Source organism: Triturus cristatus, chromosome 6 (genome assembly GCF_964204655.1).
Source record: "Triturus cristatus chromosome 6, aTriCri1.1, whole genome shotgun sequence".
Taxonomy (NCBI): domain Eukaryota; kingdom Metazoa; phylum Chordata; class Amphibia; order Caudata; family Salamandridae; genus Triturus; species Triturus cristatus.
The window spans coordinates 1,842,372,583-1,842,395,982 of record NC_140589.1 but is presented as its reverse complement, the minus strand read 5'-3'; the positions used below and the strand labels follow the sequence as shown (position 1 = coordinate 1,842,395,982).

Here is a 23,400-nt window from a genome sequence, read left to right as displayed (position 1 = left end):
GGGAATTTATCCCACTCTCTTCACAAACTTAAGTTGTAAAAGCCGAAAAGGGGGGCCGTGGGTGATTGTTTATGTGGCATTGCATGCTAATGAACACTTCAGATCCTTACTTATCACACAATGCTTTACATAGCTGCCAAGTTTCAGATTGAGATATGTTTAATATTTTATATGCCAACTCGACCCAATTTATTGGAACATTTTACATGAGCACCATGTTGTACCTGCTGCAGTGTGATTGTGGTATGGAATGTTGGTGTGGATGATGCTTGCCCTCAACCATTCTTATGTCTTTGCAAAGGTACCTTTTCAGATTTACGTGCATGTTATTTTCCCTTTGATGTGCTTTTCACTTGTATCATTGCATTGTGTTTTGTTTAATATGAGGAAGGGAGAAATGTTGTACCTGATGCTTGCCCTCAACCATTCTCATGTCTTTGCAATGGTACCTTTTCAGATTTACGTGCATCTTATTTTCTCTTTGAAGTGCTTTTCACTTGTATCATTGCATTGTGTTTTGTTTAATATGAGGAAGGGAGAAGTGTTGTACCTGCTGCTCAGTTAGTGTGAATGTGGTATGGAATGTTGGTGTGGATGATGCTGTGGAATGTTGGATGAGTAGAGTTTGTCAGTTGGGAGAATGGGCTGAGCAGCATGAAGGCTGCTCCTGGTGGGGCTCTGCTCAAGATCTTAACCTGAAATAAACATATCTAAAGATACTACATGGAGTGGACCTTCGTCTGTTCACCACACACCAGTTACATTACACAAGGACACATTAATTTTCGGGAGGCGCGGGAAGATTATGTGATTTGTCCATAATCACAGAATGCTGAGCTCACGCTGTTGCTTGAACCTGGCTCCACAACTCCAAAGTCGGCAGCTCTGGCTGTAAGGCCACATCTTCTCAACCTATTGCACCTAAGACTTTTCTATTGCAATACTATTGCGTCATATGAATTGTATGCAGTTATTTATAGCTACCAGAAGTGAAAAGACCAACAAACTGACAGAATAAAAATATTCTCTCAATCTTTTTTAGCCATGTCTTTGTCCCTGCCACCTCATCCAAACATTCTGACACTGCACCCACCATTGTAGTCATAGGTTTGAGTACATAGCTGTCAAGGTTTCAGATTGCTTATGTGAGACATTTTCATAATGTCAGTGCAACTATGACTATGTACATTAAATGACTATGAGTGACACTTTCTCACAAGCAAAGTCAAGCATTGGATGAGGGAAACATATAAATATCAGAAATTACACCCATTTGAGCAACAAGAAACTCTAAGAAGATCTTAAAACTGCTGTAAAGCACCAGAAATGGAAAGACACTGTGGGACCCGACTGTACCAAATAGGATATGAGAGGCCCTAGTGCAGATGACAGACAACGTTTCACTCCACAGAATGCAGAAACACAGATAAGGACTTTCTTTGCTGCCACAATGAAACACCTGGAACAACCTCTTTTGAGAGATTCCTCAAGTGCATTAGGTGCATGATCTTACCATCAACAGTGGAGACACCACACCACTAATTATGCCAGGCACATAGGCCCGGTTTATTCCAAGGGCACTCTGATTAAGCACAGTCTGATCAGGACCATGCACCGGATTGCAGCCATTTCCCTTGAGGACCTAGTCTTAAATTGTCAGTACACACAGCAAAAGTGTACCCATTAACTTGGCACTATGCCCTACTGGAGGCCTCCCAGCCCATTTTCATAACAAACAACAGTGTGGTGTTTGTAAATATAAAATGCAAGAACGAGAAGTAGCTTGCTGACAATAAACGAAAACATATTTGACAAGCATCTCGCCTGTGCTCCCGAATTTACTGAACCCACCTGCTGTGCGTGAAACAATAATACATCCCAGATTGGCTCTAAATGTCACATTTCTCCATTAATTGGCATTGGGAGTGCGAGGCTGAGATAGGAGGTAGCCTCGCTTAATATGCCCCTTCAGGGAGGTTTCTACCATTCCCTCAGCACATGCACTGACAAACTGTTTCACAGCTATTGCAGGGACTTGTCACTTGTCTGTCTCCTCCACTCCTCCCCAGCTCCAAAACACACACACCTGTTTCCCATTCTCATAGAAGGAATTACAATTGTACTAACAGTGCTCTTTTATTGACCTCTGAAGGATAAATTGCAGAATAGGTCATATCAGAAGTTGAACCTGACACCTCCAGTTTATGAGCTACACTGCAAAGCAATTGATCAAACTACTGCACTACTGTAAACGTTTAGAGGGATGACAAAAAGGCAGAGAGCGTGTGTTGCTTTGTCTCTCACTATTTTATTTCATAGTAGACAATCTCAGAATCTCAAAACTGAATTGTTCCTCTTTTTCTTCCTTCTAGGGTCCTTCGAGGTTCCTCTTCTTCCTCGTGGCCAATGGTGTTTGCGCCTTGGAAAGAATACAGAGCCAGGTATGTTTTAGCTTTCTCGTGTCGTAAGGGAACGAGGAATGGGGAATTTTCACCCTAACCATTTTTTACCTCCACCAGTGCTGTAACTGTTTCAGTGGTTGGTTCTACTGAGTTATTTAACTTTAAATGTTTGTCTCTTCCCTTGTTCCCTTTTATGACTTGTTTGCCCTTTCCACCCTTCTCCCCTCCAGGCCCCGTAGATGAATTCTTACCTGGGAGAGCCACGTTCCTCCAGGAACGTGGGGGGACAGCTTGCGACACCATCAGCTTCTCTCAGCGAGTCTAGGATGGACGTCTCTTTGTGCCTCGAGTGAGGGTATGGTGGGTCTCGTCGTCAGAGTTTGTCCAATGTGGATTTCCGGGTTGCTGTGTACTCAGGAAGACTTGCACGCATCTCTCTCCTCTTGCTTGTGCTATGGCAGCTTTTTATTCTCACTCAGGACAACACCGCCCTTCTCTGCCTTTCCGGGTTTCAAAAAATTCTCCCGGTGAGGGTAGATTGCGATTGGTTCTCCTGTCCCCGCGACGTCACCAGAGAAAGAATTACGGAAGTCCTGTTCCTTAAAGGGGCTGTCTTCCTCTAGAAGGTGGTAAGTGAACAGTTGGGCTGTAAATAAAGGAGAGACGTAATATAAGAGGGAAATTGATCGTCTTTCTCTTCCTTCTCACATACGTCATGAAGCGGATCCGCCACTTTGTGACAGCTACCTTCTTATAAATAGGTCTTATGACAGCACATCGCTCAATGAGTATACAATTAGCCCAAACATCAATCAAGTGGCTAGAATTTACAAATATTCATTAAACAAACATTTATTGAGAAGAAGTAACAAAGGAAGAGTTGAACTACGAGGTAAATTGTGTACCAGCCTTTAAAATGTGCTGTCTGTTTTTAGAGTAATGTGAAAATTAATCAGCTTTTCCTGATCTGCTGCTCCTATGACCAGTGCAACACCCCCCAAGTCTTGACTTTTTTGGCAGTGGCGCTTAGCATTTTGGGAATTTGTTTTGCACTTTATAAGTTGGTCATTCATTCGTGGGTCAGGTAGTTTTACTTGTCCCATTAACTGTATTTTGAACCCTTCTCAGCATGGACATTGTTATTGGACTAAAGGGCCGCTATAAGAGTGGGTTTCACACTTTCAAACATGGAAATGGTTTTCTTGTCAAATTGCGCGCAGCTCTTAGAAACATAAACAAGCATTTACAATGCAATGGTCTCGGCATTGTTAAAGTTAGAGCTATTGGCATTGCTCATGACATTATTTTTGTTTATGTTTTTTGTTTTTAAAACATTTAAAGAAACGGCATTGTTATTTACAATGTCAATAGCTTAATCACTCTCAAATGCGAGACCTATTGCAGGAGTCCTGGACTTATGCTAGACACCTCCACTTTGGTGCCAGTGCCCAGCACCAGTATTTGTTTATTGATGACTAATTACAACCATTACAATATGAAACATCATTAAAAAGCATACTGTAAGAACAACTTAATTTGACAGCTAAGTTCACGGAGAAGAGCAGTAGAAGTGCTACGCACCAAGTACGGTGGCCCAAACAGGACACTCTGCTTCTCCGCACTATACTCACGGTTCGGTTGCTATCTTTTGGTGAGGCTTGACCTCGGCGTCACCGGATCCCAATAACGAGCGTCCCTTCGCCACCGGGCCTCAGCTTTCCCCAGCCCCACAACAGTCTGGGCGCCACGGGCGGCATCGTTTCTCCAGGTTGCTATGACAACACACCATCGGGCTTCCGGCTGCTGTTTGGGAATGTTGTCCGTGTGTGTGTCGAAATGAGGGACAAGATGAAAATGCAACATCAGCTTGTACAAACAAGAATGAGTCAGATGCACACTAAACAAAACATCGACCAGCTCTACACCAGACTGCCTCAAAAGAAACGAGATATTCATATCATGGCATTGATCGAGCATGTTCCAATCGCCTCAATGGTCAGCACAATAAAAGCTTGCAGAGGTCCCCTCCCAGAGTGTCCTTAAGCAACCCACGAAGGCATGAAGGGCTGCCTCCTCCTGGACTGTCAGGCGTATGCGTGAACAATGGGGCACAAAGGTAGCAATGTTATTGGTACCATCACTAGCACATAAAATTAACCAGTGCACATGCATGCCAACTCTTACAACTAAGGAAGGAGACTCCCTTTTGCGCAGGAGAAGGTATTGATAGGTCTCAACTTTTTACTAACACTATCTGACTACACCTCTAACTCCAATGCAAGACCGTAACGAAAACAGTCTCCCTTTTCTGCAGCAAAATATTGCTGGTTGGTATTTCTAGATGTTGTCATTCGAAGTATATTGCAATAGCCCCTAAAAGAGATCATTACAACATCTGCCCAGACTAGACATTGTCAAACACCCCTGATGCTTCTGGGAGTTGGACATTATGGATCCCAGACGTATACACTAATGCCTTGACATCCTTAAGGGCGGATATCACAGGTCTGTTTAATCAGCATTGTGGAACCCCGTCACTCTCTGGAGTGTGAGGGTGGGCGAGAGATGAAATCAAGAAGCATCACTGAACGGGACTGAGCTAAAGCAGCCCACCCCTTGCATGAATATTTAAGCGCACCCAATGCAACGCTTATGGCAGCAACACCAAGTCAAACACTGGAGGAACACAGCTAAGGAGAGACGGAACTAGGTGTTCAAGCTACCTCAGTACATAAACTGTATTTAGCTGATGGTGCAACCACAAGTCACAACCAACTACAGGCTGTGAAACAAACTTGAAGACAATGCATGACAACCAGGTTTAAGAAACAAACACTGTTGGAAAGACCATGGTCATGATAGAAGACAAATGCAAGACCAAAGCATACACAGCAGATCAAAATGTAACATGTAGTAAAGGAATTCAACACAGAAAGCAATACAAGAATTTTAGTCATTGCAGTCAGTAACACAACCATAACATAATCCGACTAAACGTGCATTGTTAGCCCTGGGCGACAACACATCCAACATGGTACTGCAAGAATATTACAACCTACCATCATCCAAAACAACTTCAAACCAATAACGAAGACTAAGATGGGAGTGTTTACAACAAGGAATAGAAGGTACAGAATATAGAGTTGCAACCCAAATGAAAATGAAGGAATACAAAAAAAAAAGCAAAAGAAAGTTAGTAGGCATCGAGCAAACAAGGCAGCTAAAACAGAAGGGAAAGGTCAAGCCAAACATTTACAAGTGCAACTAGACTGGGTGGGCAAGAGGCAAACACAAAGGCGGGCAGAACAAGAAATACATGCAGTCATGTACAGCCACTCCAAAAGGATTTTGGAGCTGGCTAAACGGGAATCCTTTTTTATTCAGAAAAGGTGAATAATAAAGTGTACACAAAATATGTAAGAAAAAAATGTGACAGACTGACGAGATGAGGGATGGCTTTGGACCCCAAAAACAAATAAATCAGGATCAACGATGCAAGTAGGAAGCAGGGAAGATCCAAGTGCTAACAAGGGGTAATGGTGCTAGTCAATGCAACGAGGAAGCAAGGGGATTGCTAATTTGTTTTGATTTAGTCAATCAGAATAAGAGAACTGGACAGGGATCAGGAATACATCAGCAATGAAAGAAAGGAGAAGAGAAAAAATAATGATTCGCCTTCTCAGAAAGTTAAAATGTATAATTTAATTTGTGGAAACGTTGAGCCCAACAATACAGTTTAGAGGAAAAGTAAAACCCAGATGGTATTGCTAATGGATTAACAAGTGCATAAGAAAGAATAACAGTATGTTGCTTAGGGTGGTTCAAGCATGGTTCAGCAAAAGAAACTGGAGAGGAAATTGCACCTAAACACAAACAAGGAAAACACGGATAGAGAAGCAGAGCCCGGGGGTAAGGCAAGCCCGGCAACGTATGGGAGGAGTGGCTGAAAATGCCAGGCTAGTCCGGAGAGATGAAGCAACCTCGCAACACACAAAATAAAGGATTGCTCCCTGCTCACTCTCTAAACACGCATGCAAAAGGCTATACGGGGGTGACTGGTCTAGCTATGTTATAGGTATGGAAAAGGTAGGAACGGCAGTGTCAAGAATTCCTGTCATGCGAGGGGAGGAAAACGGTAACCAGCGAAAACGGACTACATCCCCCAGGATGCTTAGCGGTTGAGAGGTTATGTAAACAGGAGAACTGTTACATAACTCAAGGAAAACACGCCCTTATGTAAACAGGAGAGCTGTTACATAACTCAAGGAAAACACTCCCTTATGTAAACAGGAGAGCTGTTACATAACTCAAGGAAAACACGCCCTATAAAGGGAGGAACCGGGAGGTACGACGCTGTCGGATATTGTGTTTACACCGACGTACCTGCTTTGTGAAGAGCAGTGTTCCGGAGTGGTGCTCCAGTAAGGCAAGAACGGAGGTAGATCGAGTCGTTACTCCCTGGGCCGTGTCTTGCCCCATCGTCACCTGTGAAGGACCCGGAAGCTCTACCGGTCAACCTTTGAGCTTCGCTTTTTGACTCGGCTGAGTCAAGGCGCAGTGGCGCTTTTGCTGGTTGGAGTCGTAACTCCCAGCCCGACCAGAGATACAGGGACTGCCAGCGGTAACGCACACCAGGAGGTGTTTGCCGCGTTACAGACTCGGAAGTCCACAGGATCGATCGAGCGGCTGCTCTCGGTTCAGTCTTCTTGCTTTTGAGTGGGGTATCGGTGACGCATCACCAGGAGGTGACTCCGCGTCCCGGTGCAGTCTGAGGAAGAGGTTGAGCGGCTGCTCCCTTCAGGTAGAGACCACGGCTGGGTGTTTCCCTGACTCCTCGATTCTCCCCAACACTCTTCGTGCCCCTCACAGCCTACCGATTGGCATTGTCGGCCATTTCATTTCTGCCCTCTGTTGGCATACGCCGGGATCGGCGTATATGCAGAGGACGGTTAGGACCATCCGTGATGTGGGCTGGTAACGTACTTAGCCTGGAGGATTCCAGTGACTATAACTTTTGTTTATTCTTTGTATTAGTTTTGCCTTCATTAAAATAACTAACCCTTCACAAGTGGTTGCGTCCTCATTATCGTGTCTGTTAAACGATCCTGAGACGTTCAGGGCGTTACAGGCAGCAAGAATGGGACAGAAGCGATGATTTTTTGGGCAGCCCAAGTTCCAGTGAAGTACCACAAATAAGTACATTTAGTAAGGCCATTCTGGGCGAGAGAGCACGGAATCTAGAGTGGTACGTGGGAACGGGTGGACAAGCACAAGAAACTGAAGAGTTCAAAGGAGGCTACAAAATAGTCATAACAGGGCGCGAGCTGCAGTGATTAGGCTTGATGACAGGAGAGGTAAACACTGGTCGGAAGGGGGCTAGTTGCTGGCTGGGACTGAGCAGCATACACATGAGGGGGTCAATAAGTTGATGCGGTGAAATTTAGTATGACAAAACAGCGAGGGAAGAACAGGGGGTGCAGATAGAGATGCTAGGAGGGAGCACAAGAGAATACACGTGGGAATATAGGATGATAACAGGGAATCATGTGCAAGGAAGGAAGCATGCACGCAAAACGGATGTGAGAAAATGCATGAGGACACAAGGAGTGAGCATGCACAGTTCAAATGTGCAGGAGGGCATGATAATAAGGGAGTGCACGTTGCGATCACACAGAAGGGCTTCCAGATGTACATATGGGGGCGGGAGGGTGTTCATGAGATGGGAGAGCATGAAGAGAGGAGCAATACACAAGAAAAATAAAAAATAGCACTGAGAGGGCGGGATCCATAGGTAGAGATGCTAAGCAGATGCATTGGATGAAACAGATGAGCAAGGAGAAATCGTCTAAAGGAAAGGGCGCATTTAGGACGGACGAGAATGTGAACATAGGGCAGAAGGAGTGGGTATAAATAAACATGGGGCAATGGATGACATGCACTAGAACCGAGATAGTCAGCAGAGAACATGCATACAGTATACATGCATTGGGCGACATAGAAGGATGAAGGCGAGGGCAACCTCAAGCCCATTTTGTTAGGTGACAGCAGCGCGAGAAAGGGTTGCAGGGTCATAGTAACGCATCATCCCCAGTCTGACTCTGCGGGCAGCCTCAGCCCAGACCCTCCTTTACCTGATCATCGAACCTGTTCATCACGGCCTGCACCCATTCCACCGGCTTGTGAGCCGCCATGTCCGGGCGCCCACCCGCCCTCTGGGCTGCTGTGGCCGCACTTCCTGTCCGTGCTCAGCGCTATTCCGGGGGCCTCGGCTCTCTAGGCCTCCTCCGCCTCCTCCTCCTCCCTGCTGCTTGCTCTCCCCTCGGCAGCCATCACAGCGGAGCCGCCATGACACCCGACCGGAAGCCTCAGCCTTTTCCACTCCGCCGCCAGGACGCATGCGCTTGAGGGGGATGAAAGGAGGGGGGCTTTCATTAATGAAAAGGAGAGAGCAGAGCTTGATGATGTCATAGCCCATGCCTGGGTGCAGGGGAGGGAGAAGGGGTGACCTGCAAGGGACGTAAATCATGTACTCGGAACCCGACAGTACCAATCTTATGCATCACAACAGATTTGGCATCACCCTGCAAAACACCTGAGCCATAATACTCCTAGCACCCATATACACAATATCACCCTACTCTAAAACATACATGCACCAACTCTACACCATACCATGCACGGCCTTTACACTACTTTGCAACATTATACGACACCCAAACATACGCAACAAGCACACCACCGCCTTTCTCCGAGGCGAAGCAGAAATGCCTCGGAGAAAGGCAGCGGCGGTTTCGAATTCGGGGGCGTGTTTTTCTTTTCTCTCCTCTTGCCATTGGCTGGAGGAGATAATCAGAAAAGTTGAAAAAAACACGCCCCCGAATCCGAAAAGGACGGGGCCTGTTCGGAGTGACGAAGCTCTTCTCCAATGGCTGGCCAGCATTCAAGAGGCCAGCCAATGGAGAAGAGGGGAGAAGAGGGGCGGGTGCAAGCCCCTCTTCTCCAAAACATTAAATCTCGGAGCGAGACTGCGCAAGCGCAGCCTTCGAGCCGAGACCTAAAAAGAGACGCCAGATATTGAACAAGTTATAGGAAACAATACTGAACGTCTGTAACTGCAGACAAATACATATTTGTGCAAGGTAAAAAATGGAAATGCATCTATTTCTAAATGATCTGACCTGTGTGCTGCTTTTCAGTTCGGACCTCTTGACTGCGTTTCCCTGCTGCTGTGCTCACTGGCTCATACATGGAGAAGTGCCATTGCTCGCATCATGTGCTGCAGCCAGGGCCACGCTGCATACTGATATTGCAGGGACTGAAACAACACAGCTCTCGGGTCCACTCCTGTAACTTGGTTTCAGGGCTCCTTGATGCTGCTGATGTGACATGGCAGGCATCCTCTCTGCTGGGGTTTCTCTATGCCACAGCTCACGTTAGGCCTGCAGTCACAGCCTCGCCACCAGACAGGGACAAAAGGCACATCATCACCGTAGGGCTTCAATGGTGAGGGAAAAGGTCAAATCAGTTCAGGCCGCAGAAAATATGTCTGGATGGACTGGATTGGGCAGCTGCATTAAGGGGGGAAACATCTGGAATCCGAGCCCGCCAGTTCAAGCTCGACAGCACGGCACAGAACAACGTAAGGGTTGCGCAGGGCGGCGCCTGACTGGGCAGGCTGGCAATAAGGGAAAATAAGATTTGCAGCTGTCAATGTCCAGTCACTGTAGTCAGGCCTAACATTGCAGGACACGTAACAGACTGAGGCAGTCACAGCGGATCAGCTGTCCCTCATTCAGCAGTGAGCACTCGGACATAGCCCTGCCATAATTAAATGCAGCTCCGATATTCGCTGCCACGCTGCTTCACCCCTCACTCTGCACAGATGGTCAAGGCCCTGTACATGCGTGATTAATCTATTTTAATGCGGTGATGTGGACCACCACATTAAAATGCGTTAGTCTAACGCCTGATGTGTGGTTCTTGGCAGGACTCAGTGCAGCTCTGTTGAAGTGAACAATAATAACCCGTAGCTTGATTGCCACAGCCTGGCTGCCTGAGCTATCTTCAGATCGGGTGTGCTGGGGGCCCAAGGGCTATAGACTGGTGCATAAACAAAGTAGGTCGCACACTGCTCGTCATACCAGCAAATAGCCCCATAGAACTCTGGATAATGTAGTAGCAACGGTGAGTACGCCTATGCCACGAGTATGTCACTATGATGCCATCCCTGGACACGTGTTTCGAGGTAATTGCCTCTCGTCAGCAGGGAGCAGGTAGGTGTGTGGGGTGCCAAGTAGACTGCCAAAATATTAAAGGTAAAATACCTCTTACGGCGTGCAGGTGCAGAACCAAGGCTCGTCAGCCCAAATCGCTCGAGGGAGCTTAAATACATAAACAAAGTAGGTCGCACACTGCTCGTCATACCAGCAAATAGCCCCATAGATCTCTGGATAATGTAGTAGCAACGGTGAGTACGCCTATGCCACGAGTATGTCACTATAATGCTATAGACTGGTGCACCATGCTGTGCTAATTGCAGACAGGCTGAGTCTGATGCATACCATGGAAGAAGCCTGTTCTTGGATTTTGGAATCTGGTCTTGCAGCATACATGCCTATTTGCTGCTGCTAGCTTCATTGTGTTTGGAGAAGGCATGGTCTCAGTGTCTCTCTTAGGCTTCTTCCCAAGTGGAGACAGGGGTCAATCTTCCCAGCTGACAGTCTATCTATAGGGCGCAGCCACTTCCTCTGGGAATGGACAAATTGTGCGCCCCCTGACCCTCTAGACAAATTCCTGGAGTGCTGGTGAGTGGTGAAGAGTTGTTGACTTGTCAGCCACACATTTATATCATGATACAACCTCATTGGGGTGGCAGAAATAGCTTGGGCTGGAACTGACAGGACTTGAGACGGAGAGGAAAACAACATGATCCTGCCAGTTCGACCTCCTTCACTGCACTATGAGGGTCGCAGCATGTGCCCCAGGCAGCACAACTTGTCTGGCAGGCCACTCAGTAATAAGAGGAAAAAACAAACCTTGCGCCGCTGCCATTGTGCCAATTGTGATCAAATGCTACAAGATTATTGTGGCGCCTTGCCAGAATTAACAGAAGATGGCAAGATGATACCAATTCACATAGGGATGCAGTTCTGACTGGATAATGTATAAATATCCGGCTGTTCAGATGTATTTTATGATCATCATGCATTGCTGACTACTTGGTCGGACCAGAGAAACTAAGCCAGGGCTTGATGATTAAAGAAGCACCCAACCTTTACTGTAAACAACAGTGTTCACCTCATAAACTCCAGCCTGTTGCGCTGCTGGTCTGAGATGATAATTAGGCTCTATGCCGCAGAAGTGCAGTCAAAAGCCAGTTTACAGCAAGGTACCGCCCTACCCTCGAGCTGCTGCCGGAGGCAATGTTCATGTCTTACCACCAGTGCTGCTAAGACCACGTGGTGCTGCCCATACTCAGAGGCTGGGTTCCAGGTGGCTTGATCTGAAACTCATACCTGATGACACATACCCAATGAGAATTAAAAAATAATTTTAGGCAGCAGTAGTGAGACAAAAATGTCGGAGGCAGGCAAAACAAGCCAATTTTAGCAGGCTTCTTTTGTATTATGCAGCTGAGCTGCCATTATAAGCGCGCCTCATCGTGTGGTGGAGCATAATGCGTGACTAATGCATTTTAGTGTGGTAATACTGACACCAGCACTAAAATGGGTTAGAGTAGTCCCTGATGCATGATACTTGGCAGGCCTGGCTTTATATGTTTTCCAATCTACCAGATTTACACGAACGTATTTCACATAAGCGTATTTGATATCACCAGAGAGAGTTGCATAATTATTTCACTATGATCTTTTTTTTTTCATTTGGAGGTGCAACACAGCATTTCATAAAATCAGCATTGATCTATCAAAAAGATTAGATACCCCTTGCACAGCATGCAGCATACTCAATCTACAATAAATTATAGAAGACCTTTACAAAATCATATCCACTTTTCCCCCATCAAACAAGAAAGACTCCAAATCTTCCAAGGAGTTTCAGAGTTTTACTAATTCGCAGTGAAAAGAGCCCATCATTTATGCAATTACTTTGTGCTACCCGATGTGGCAAAGAGCTCTTTCTCTCTCTCCCTCTCCCTCTCCCTCTCTCCCTCCCTCCCTCCCTCTCTCCCTCTCCTTCACCTTTTTCAATTTCTCTAACCATTCTGAAAAGCAGGGAACCGGCTTGGAACTCCACTTCTGTAGAAGTAATGATTGTGCCACCAGTCTAGTGTCATATGAGTTAGCGATGACAGAACCCTTTTGGCTCCTAATGGACTCCATAGAACTGTGACGTAAATGTTAGAGCGTAGTAAAGTGAATGCAGGTTTAGAATGTTGGATTCGTGGTTACACACAGAAGAATAAAGATGTGTTATACTAAGATGCATGTGTGGCGTAGTCATTATTGGGTACCCAGGCTGTAGAGGACGCTACAACTGGCGATGAGATAGGGGATTAGTAACCCAAAGCTCGACAGTGCTCTCCCAGAGTTTGCTGTGGTCCAGCAAACTTCTTGTAAGTGCCACGTGTGCCTCAGTCGAAGTGCAGAATTAATGTTTGGCGTATGTAGAGTCAAAGTGCAACTCCAGCCAGTGTAAAGCATTTGACAATAACAAAAGCTTCCCTAAGAAGTCTACACATTTTTGCTGAGAAACTGCAGAGAGAAAGAGAGGAACCTCGCTACTACGCTACTTATAGATATACATCACATGGAGTGATAACATTAAAAGCAGATACAACCAGGTTTTGAAAGAGCAGCAAATAGTGACAGCCAATTGAAAGATTGCGGGACAGAGATCAACCAGGTATCAGACAGTACAAAGAGACACCTAAAGGCAAAGCAATTCAAATATATGCAATGATCATCTGCTTATCAGACCTGAGTAAAGAGACATCATGCCGCAGCATTGGGGGAAGTGGTCCCAGGAGAAGTGCCCGGGTTCTGTTTACGGAGCCATCCATACACAAAGCGGCACACCACCCAAGCTGCCGGGTGGCGGCTAAAAGCAACTCCAAAGGTCTCCAGAAAAGTGAAGACCTCCCAAGGAGACCAAGAGGGAGGTCAAGATTTCACAGACTGTCAAGGGTGACCCAGAGGTCAGCGCAGCACAGGGCTTTAGAGTCGGTATGGATAAAGCAAGTCCTAACCGACAGCAGACCGTGTCAGCGAAAACTCCACCCTCAGTATCAGCCAGTCTCATAAATGGTTACAATGCTGCTGCCTTCTTGAAACCACCACCACCATTCGATACTGCCAAAAAGCTAAATATTAGCAACAGTTGGACTGCGTGGAGACATTTGATGATTTCAATGATGGGATAGAAGAAGCCGATAACCAGAACATTATCAAATACCTTAAGAATCTTGCTGGTGAAGGTATGAAAGAAGTCATAAAGAAAATGCTGCGAGCTGACGAAACTACATACTATCAAATCAAAGCAGCCTTGACTCTTAAATTCAATCCAATATCAAATGTAGATTAAGAAATATACATTTCCAGTCAAGAATGTTAGAAGGTTGGTGAAACCATCGACACATTTGTTGAGAAACTGGATACACTCATCAAACACTGTAAGTTCAATGAATTTAATGATGAGGAAGCTAACATCTCACAGTTATTGATGGATGCCTGTCAGTTTCATTCTGATGACGAATGCTGAGAGAAACTTTTAGCCTGGAGCAAGTTCTCATGACTAGCAGAGCTGAAGAGCGGGCTGATCGACAAGTTGCTGACATGTAGTCCGGAGTTCCCCAGAGTGAGTCAGTCATGAAAATGAAAAGTAAGCAAAAGTATAAGGCAGAAGGACATGTGATGTCTCCATGCAAAAAGAAGTTGTGCTTCAGGCGAAGGTAAATGCCCCGCCATTGGACAGATCAACAAAAGCTGAAGGAAGGAGAACCATTTTGTAAAAGTTTGTAAGGTGAAGGAAAAAGTAAGTGCGTCACAGTGCGAAGACAAAATGGGCACCGAATGTTCCAGAAGTAATATTTGACGCATACCCACAAGTCGACAGCAAACAAAGCTGATCGTCATTTAAATCATCTTCAAACCATTCTTCAGTATTAATATCAAGTGAAAGAGAAGAAGATGGTGTTGCATTGTCAATGTTTACCTTAGAGAAACGTGTGCATGTTGGACTGGCAGCATGTGAAGAGAAATGCCGGTCAAAGACAAGTTGGCATGAAAAAGCACCAAAGTCATTTGAACATTGTCCGAAGATTACACTAAAAGTAAACAGTTGCTCAATGCCTTTTATTATCAACTGCTGCGTAGATAAACATTATGCCTGAGTAGAAATACAGTGAACTATCTCCATTGCGACGTCTTACGCCATCAAAAATCAAAGTGTATACATGGGCTGCATCTACGCCATTAAAAAGTCAAGGTACATCTTTGGCATACAGTGACAAAAAGGCCAGGGTGGTGGAATAAAGTGGCCCAATCCATGCCACTATGGGATGCTGAGAGGTTAGTTACACTGATTAAATGTCCTGGATTTGATAAATGGGATATGAACGGCGTCTCGAGGGTGGGTGATCTGTGGTCAAAGGGTAATGTCAAACCATTTGTCGATATACAAACGGAATGCGATATGGCAGCATCCGAGGCATATAGACATCTACAAATTAGACATGCTCCAAGAGCGGCCATCCCACAGGGTACAGACATCTTAGGATCGACACCACTGGAGGACAGACTGCTAAATGACCGCATAGACAGCAAAGTAATCTCCATGACACACAGGAAATTACTCAATAATACGCCAGATCCTTTTCTGAAACTGCGAGAGAGATGGCAAAATAACATAGGAGAGCTGGAAGAAGACGACTGGCAGGAAGCATTAGCCTCCCCTAGAGAAGTGGCCATAACCTCCAGATTGCGACTAATCCAACTTAAAATCCTTCACACAAAGTATTTGTTCCTGCACCACTCTGACATAAATGAAAAGAAAAGAAGATTCCATATGCACAGGCAGTGTAAACCAGAGGGAACATTCTATCATATAATATGGGAGAGTCCTGCCATTCAGAAATACTGGGGGGGGGGGGGGTGGTGATAACACAACTGCAGGTGATCAGTGGAAAGGAATTCCAACACACACCCAAATTATGTCTTCTAAATATATGGGCACAGACAGACCTCAAAAGTAAGGAACAAACCATATGTAACACTGGGTTTTGCCATCGCTAAACGGAATATAGCTCGGAAATGGGGGGGTAGGTGAATCACCCACATTAGCGGAATGGGAAAAAGACATGGACTGGTTGATGGTCGCAGAAAAGACCATCTATGAGAATTGAGGCTTCCCCCCCAAAATTGGAGCAGATCTGGAGTAGATGGAATGCACATAGAGGCCAGGTCCATACCCCAGCAATACCAAGAAATAGAACTTTCTTTAGGAGAGATGTAAGAAGAGAAGATAATGTAAACTTGTAAGGGCGAGCTTTTCAACGTAACTTAAAAATGCGGACTTTGATTGTAAACTGAATGCTATATTACTGTGAGGTTTCCACTGTATCACACAACTGTGAATGGATGTAATCCAAGAAAAAAGAGTAAAAAAAAGAAAAAAAGTCAAGGTACATTTGGAGCAAAGATGAAACACAAGATAACAAATGTGCAAGCACCCATTTATGCACTTCAAGGTAAGGCATAAAGGGGCTCTTTACAGTTTCAGCACAGCTGCTGATATGAGACTGATATAATTGAACTATAACATGAATGCTCATTACGAGATAGTAAGTCAGTCCCTTTCATGTGTTTCATGGGTTGGAAAAAGTCAAGACTATGAAAGTACAATTACACCTTAATAAGAACGTCTGTCCCATTGGTCAGAGATACAGATGAACTGCATTTCATTGACAGGAAGCTGTCGAAAAAGAACTTGAATCCTTACTCAGACATGATACCATTGAGTGTTACACTGGTCCAATGCCATGGGTTTCTCCCATAGTGATAGTACCCCAAAAAGAGAGTGAAGGAGCTGAACGCATCTGTGTGGATATGCGTCAGGCAAAAAAGGCAATTATTAGAGACTGACTTCCAGGTCTGCACATTGCCAACATGATAACACAATTGAATGGTGCAAAGGTCTTCTGTCGCCTTGGTTTGGAGAAAGGATATCATCAGTCGGAACTCAAGACATTACAACCTTTTCTACACATATTGGTCTGTTCCGATACAAAAGACCAAGCTGCAGTCTGTTATCACCTGCAGAGCTGTTTTAAGATGTCATTCGATGTATCATACAGGCTGTCATGAATGCGTTTAATTATGGCGATGACACATTGATTTTTGGAGCTACACAGAAACAGCACGGTAAAGCTCTCACACAAGTGTGTTGTTTACTTGCAGATCCAGGTTTGACTTTGAATTCTGATAAATGTGAGTTCCATAAGACAAAGCTAAAATTCTTTGGCCATATCTTTTCTGATGGGGGTATGACACCCAATCCAGCTAAAGTCAAGTGTTGTCAACTGTCAGTCCCCCCCAAGATGTTTCAATTTTACGTTTGTTCCATTGGCATGGCCAGCTACTGTTCTAGATACATATAAAACTTTGCTACCGTGAGTGCTTTGTTAAGAGACGTGACAAAAAAGAATGTTTCATTTCATTGGTCACATAATTGCGAGCAAAACTTCATAAAGCAGGGTTCTCAAAAGTCGGTCCTGGAGGGCCGGATCAATTCCAGATTTAAGAAAACTACATGTAACTAAATAGGGATATGCTAAAAATATGGCATGGATCCTGCCCTCCAGAATCAACTTTGGAGAACCCTGTTCAAGAGAATCAAACAAGCTATTGACAACGTGACTGAAATGGCATACTTCATACCGAGGTTGTTGTTAATGCTAGCCCTGTTGGGTTAGGCACAATCCTTGTACAGCGGACACCCAAATGCTTGAAGACATATTGTGGCATATGTGAGCAGAAGTTTGTCCCCAACTGAGCAAGCTTATCACAACCTGAGAAAGAAAGGTTAACAATGGTGTGGGCTTGTGAACATTTCCACATATTTTTATATGGAAAGCCTTTCATGCTTGTGACAGATCATCAATCATTGTTAACCATCTTGGGCAATCCAAAGACAAAGATACCTCCTCGAATTGAACATTGGGGTCTACGATTACAAGAATAAAACTACACAAGTGTGCACCAGCCAGGGAAATATCAAAAACCTGACTAATACTTCTCTCTTGTGCCTTTACAGTGCCATGGTACCCTTCAAAGATGGATGAAGCCTACATAACTTTCATTGTGAAATCAAGCACATCAGCTGCCATTTCGTTAGAGAAAATTGTCACTGCCACGAGTCAAGATAAATGACCTGTTAGAACTAAAAGACCTTGTTACACATCAGTCTTGGAACCAGCACACTTGACCAGTGAGACCAGTGACTGTGAATACCAGAAGTTTAAAAATGTCAAAGATTAACTGCCTGTGACATAAGAAGGCCTGTTCTCTGACAACAGATAACTGAAGTGGCCCATGAAGGTCGTCGTGGAATCGTTGCCACGAAATAAGCTCTCCAAGACCGAGTCTGGTTTTGTCCTCTCGATGAGAGAGTTGAAAGAGAATTGAAGGCCTGTCATCTAGGTTTGCTGTAACATGCAGAAGAATAAAGACGCGTGTCAGGAAGTCCCTGCCTGCCACGAGTCGGCTGGCCACGAGCCGAGTGACTTTAATTCGTGTTCATTTCCGCCCCGCATACAGGACGGACACGACTCCTTTAAGGGGGAACAGACATTCCGGGAGGAGGTGTCCCCGCCTCTGACGTCACTACCCGTCAGCCAATCAGACGTCTTGGGGAAGTTCTTAGAGCCCTGCCCGGAAGAACTCAGGGCGACGCCGAGAGGAGAGGAGAAGCCGTCCCGAAGGTACACCGAAGTCTTCGCTGTCCAGCCGGAGGATCTGAAGGAGGACGTGTCTTCGCCGGAGGAACAGGGAGGAAGCCCAGCTGTCACGTCGTTCCAGAACGAGAGCAAGCCAGGAGGCCAACGGGACCACTCTCCGCCCCGCCACACTTCAGGAGAAGTGTGGCACCACAAGGTACGAGCCAAGTTAGGAGGGCTCCTATTCACACGGGGAGGGAACCGATAGGGGTGGGTGACGGGAGGGATCCCAACACGAGTGGCTGACGTATCCATCACACCCAGTGCACCCCTCCACGAGAGTGTTCCAATTACCGGTGAAAGGTTCCCTGGTGATCCCGTCACTTCCCCTCCTCCTCTTTTCCCCTTATAAAGTCCCGGGTTGGGACTAACCTCCGCTATATTTCTTTCTCTTCCTTTGAGAGTCATCGAGGGAACCCCTTACTTCCGGAGGCATCCCTGCTTGACAAGGCGAAGCACCGGACCAGACCACACAAAAGACCTGCGAGATCCCGGAGACAGACCACTCCTTCGGTGCTCGTGTATTCTTCGTTTATGAACTGGAACTTTGAAACTTGGTCAATAACAATAAACCTCTTCTCATTTGCAACTACTGACTCGGGGTCCTTCTCTTGCAAGGGTTAGGCCTCTCCCCCCTCCCTCCCCTTCTCACAAGTGGCGAGCCAGATAGGAGTTGTGGTGACCATCCTCTGATACAAGATGGAACTCCTAATTCAACAAATGAAGGAAGGTCAGGATAAGCTCGAGTGGGCGATAGGACAGACCTCCACTCAAGCCGAGGCCGATCGCGCGACCTTCACCTCTGCCATTCAAACCCAAGCCAATAGCCTAGTGAAGTTGGCAGAAGGTCAAAATCAGCTCATGGTCGCGCTAGGACAAGGGAGAGCGAGTGCCCCTCTCCCAGGAACGGTGGTCCCTCTACAGAAATTCACTTCAGGGGATGATCCGGTAGCGTTCTTTTTGAACTTCGAAAGAGCCGCTAGGGCAAGCTCTTGGCCCGGTGAAAGGTGGCCTTTTTACCTTGCCCCTCTTTTAACAGGGGATGCGCAAGCTGCATATCAAATGATCAACAAAGACGGTACTTCAGGGTATGCTCTGGTAAAGCAGTATGTCCTCGATCGACTAGGGGTGGATGAAGAGACCCATAGACTCAAGTTCCGCCAAGAACGCGGCACCCCCAGCGACCTTCCAAAGACTCTTTTATACAAACTAAAAGCAGCTGCCGACCTTTGGCTCAAGCCTCAGGAGGGCAATCTCGAGGACGTAATGAATAAGATCTACCTAGAGCAATTCCTGGAAGCGCTACCTTATGGAACCCAACGCTGGTTAAGACAACATGCCGGCCTAACACTTGAACATGCCATAGACATGGCTACGTCGTATGCAAGAGCCCAGGGACGCCCTCTGGTACGAGACGTGGAAAGACCCACTAAGACCATCCCGGGAAAGCCGGATAAGAAATACACAAAGCCCCCTATAGAACCTCACCGACCACGGCTGCCTAAACCAGACTTCCAACCCGCTTCTGGTCCTCAATGTTATGACTGTGGCGAGTGGGGACACATAGCCAGGTATTGCCGAAAAAGAAAAGAAAAGGAAGAAGAGCCTATGGATGTGCCCCACATTCTCTTCTATATGCCAGAGAAACCGGTCCAGTCTTCTACGTGAGTGTCACCGTTTATGGGAGGGTGGTTCGCGCTTTACTAGACTCAGGGTGTAGGCATTAGGTGGTAAGAAAAGACCTGATTCCCCCCTCCTGCCTCATAACAGGGAAAACCGTTCGCATAAAATGCGTACATGGGGATGTACGAGAGTATCCCATAGCCCATATCACCCTTTGCACTAGCTCAGGCACCAGAACCGAAGTCGTCGTGGGGGTGTTACCTACTTTACCCGAACCTGTGATCATAGGGACAGATAATCCAGGCTTCCTCACCCTCATGTCTGATGTCGTGCGAAGCATCCCCCATAAGTCTCTTCTTGCTTCTGAACCTTGGGCCAGGGACACCCATTTTAGGACCGCACAACTCAACGATTCCTCTCTTACTCACGCCTGGCAGGTAGCCCGTTCAAGGCAGGATCCCATAACCTACCCCACCTTTATCGAGAAAAATGGGTTAGTATATAGGATGGCCAAATCAGACTCAGCGCCCCAACTCCTGGTACCGCTTGCCTTTAGGGACCAGATATTGTTCTTTGCACACGCACATTTACTTGCAGGTCATTCAGGTGTGGAAAAAACAGGGCAAGCCATTTTGCAACATTTCTTTTGGCCGGGGATATATGCCCAAATTCAACGCTACTGCCAAGAATGTCAGATATGCCAAAGAAGAAACCCTTACGTCCCCCCACCGATACCTCTAAATCCATTGCCTATCATCGGTAAACCATTTGATCGACTAGGCATGGACCTTATCGGTCCCTTGCCTAAGTCCGCTAGGGGTCATCTATATGCATTAGTCTTAGTGGACTACGCGACCAGATACCCGGAGGCCTTTCCCCTCCGGGCAGCTACCTCAACAGCCATCGCCCAAAAACTTGTCGAGGTTTTCGCTCGGATGGGCTTTCCTCGCGAAATCATTACAGACCAGGGAACCCCTTTTGTCTCCCGCTTAATGACCCAAGTCTGTAAACAACTTAATATTACTCATATCAAAACATCGGTTTACCATCCCCAGACGGATGGATTGGTGGAGCGGTATAATGGAAGTCTAAAGCTCACCTTGAAGAAACTGCTGTCTGGGGATGGAAAGAACTGGGATCAGTTATTACCCCTGGCTCTTTTTGTCCTTCGGAGCCAAAAACAAGCCAGTCTAGGCACCTCCCCATTCGAATTGTTGTTTGGCAGAACACCGAGAACCCTATTAGAGATCACCAAAGAGAGCTGGGAAAGGGAGGGAGTACAGGAGGCAGAAGCCTTGTTGGATTATACCCGACAGCTCCAGACCAGGTTGCACAAACTGAGAACTATGGCACATGAGCACCTGGCCATAGCCCAGACTAAACAAAAAACGTTTTATGACCAGGGCAAGAAGTGGAGGGAGTTGGATGGCGGCGAGTGGGCACTAGTATTGTTGCCCTCATCAACTCATAAACTAAGAAAAGAGTGGAAGGGCCCTTTTAAGATCATACGAAAAATCGGTAAGACCACCTATGTACTGCAAGTCCAAGGTAACAAGACGCAAATGTGTCACATAAACTTGCTAAAACGATGGCTGGGAAAACCTCCACACGCAGTCCATTCCCTCACCCTTGCCAATCACACCGTGCATGACACCCCCATCAACCCCGACCTCACAAACGAACAACGAGAAGACGTGTTATCCCTTCTTCTCAGATTTCCTGACGTCTTTTCGGATCAACCTGGGAAAACGAATATAGCCGTACATTCCATCCCCACCTCTCCTGGAACAGTAGTCAAACAAAAACCCTACCGAATTCCCGAAGCCAGAAGACAGGCCTTCCAGGACGAGATCAACCAAATGTTGCGCTCTGGGGTTATAGTGCCCTCTCACAGCAACTGGTGTTCTCCGGTTGTACTCGTCCCCAAACCAGACGGCAGTATTCGATTTTGCATCGACTTTAGAGCAGTAAACAGGGTGTCCAAACAGGACGCTTATCCCCTTCCGTGGGTGGATGAATTGCTAGAACGTCTTGGGGAGGCTCGTTATATCACCACTATAGACCTCACCAAGGGGTACTGGCAAATTCCTCTTAACCCCTCGGACCAAGAGAAAACAGCATTTTCTACACCTTCTGGCCATTATCATTTCACGGTCCTCCCATTCGGCCTCCACGGGGCTCCAGCAACATATCAGAGGGCAATGGACACGGTGTTAGCCGCTCATACTCAATATTCTTCCGCATACCTAGACGATATCGTCGTCTATAGTAAGACCTGGGGGGAACATTTGGGCCATTTGGAAAACATACTCTGCAGTTTGTGGACAACAGGCTTTCACATAAACGCCAAGAAAACCAGAATAGCCTTCAGGAAAGTGAAGTATCTAGGGTATGTCTTGGGAGACGGGAAACTAGAGCCTCAGACCGAAAAAGTGAAGGCTATTTTAGAAGTCCCGTATCCCAAGACCAAAAGAGATCTACGGGCTTTCCTAGGCTTAGCGGGTTATTATAGGAGGTTTATTGCCCAGTTTGCCGACTTAGCTGGTCCTCTCACTGACCTTCTAAAGAAAACTCAGACATCTCCTAGATTACCGGCACCTACTCCCAGGGAAACCAATGCATTTCAGGCCCTAAAAACAGTACTCACCTCTGCACCCGTGTTAACATCCCCAGATTTCTCCAAACCCTTCATCCTCCAGACCGATGCCTCTGGGGTGGGTATAGGGGCGGTCCTGTCTCAGGCAGATCCAGAAGGGTTGGAAAGGCCTATCATCTTCATCAGTCGGAAACTGTTCCCTAGGGAGGTGTCCTATTCCACTGTTGAGAAGGAGTGCCTAGGAGTCCGTTGGGGAGTAGACAAGCTCCGATACTATTTGGAGGGGCGACCCTTTGTTTTATACACTGACCATGCCCCGCTGACTTGGCTTCAAAGGAACCGGGGTCATAACGATCGCATTCTCCGATGGTTCCTGGCTCTACAACCCTTCCAAATCGAGGTTCGCCACCGGAAAGTTCGGGACCAAGGGAATGCTGATTTTTTGTCCCGGTTTCCTTTTTCCCCCGATCGGGGAAATCCCGGGGGAGGGATGTGTCAGGAAGTCCCTGCCTGCCACGAGTCGGCTGGCCACGAGCCGAGTGACTTTAATTCGTGTTCATTTCCGCCCCGCATACAGGACGGACACGACTCCTTTAAGGGGGAACAGACATTCCGGGAGGAGGTGTCCCCGCCTCTGACGTCACTACCCGTCAGCCAATCAGACGTCTTGGGGAAGTTCTTAGAGCCCTGCCCGGAAGAACTCAGGGCGACGCCGAGAGGAGAGGAGAAGCCGTCCCGAAGGTACACCGAAGTCTTCGCTGTCCAGCCGGAGGATCTGAAGGAGGACGTGTCTTCGCCGGAGGAACAGGGAGGAAGCCCAGCTGTCA

The 23,400-nt window shown here is 46.6% G+C and overlaps 2 protein-coding genes across 5 annotated transcripts in view; one reads left to right on the top strand and one right to left on the bottom strand.

Annotated features, from left to right (window-relative positions):
- The window catches only part of SNX17 (sorting nexin 17), a 199,095-nt gene extending 196,307 nt beyond the window's left edge, over positions 1-2,788 (bottom strand). The window contains exon 1 of the mRNA XM_085613293.1: positions 2,654-2,788. The gene's annotated coding sequence lies outside the window, so the exon portion shown is untranslated. The remainder of the gene's footprint in view (positions 1-2,653) is intronic.
- Positions 1-20,101, top strand: part of LOC146822163 (uncharacterized) — a 42,153-nt gene extending 22,052 nt beyond the window's left edge. For 2 of the 4 annotated variants that reach the window (XM_085613297.1, XM_085613296.1), the window contains 3 exons: positions 2,373-2,441; positions 2,633-2,757; positions 17,673-20,101. In XM_085613297.1, the coding sequence (XP_085469423.1) occupies positions 19,054-20,022 (969 nt within the window). In that variant the 5' untranslated portion in view covers positions 2,373-2,441; positions 2,633-2,757; positions 17,673-19,053 and the 3' untranslated portion in view covers positions 20,023-20,101. Of the gene's footprint in view, positions 1-2,372; positions 2,442-2,632; positions 2,758-2,877; positions 3,032-17,672 lie in introns of those variants that run through there. The other 2 variants (XR_014963241.1, XM_085613295.1) reach the window with 2 other exon arrangements.
- The last annotated feature ends 3,299 nt before the right edge of the window (positions 20,102-23,400 follow it).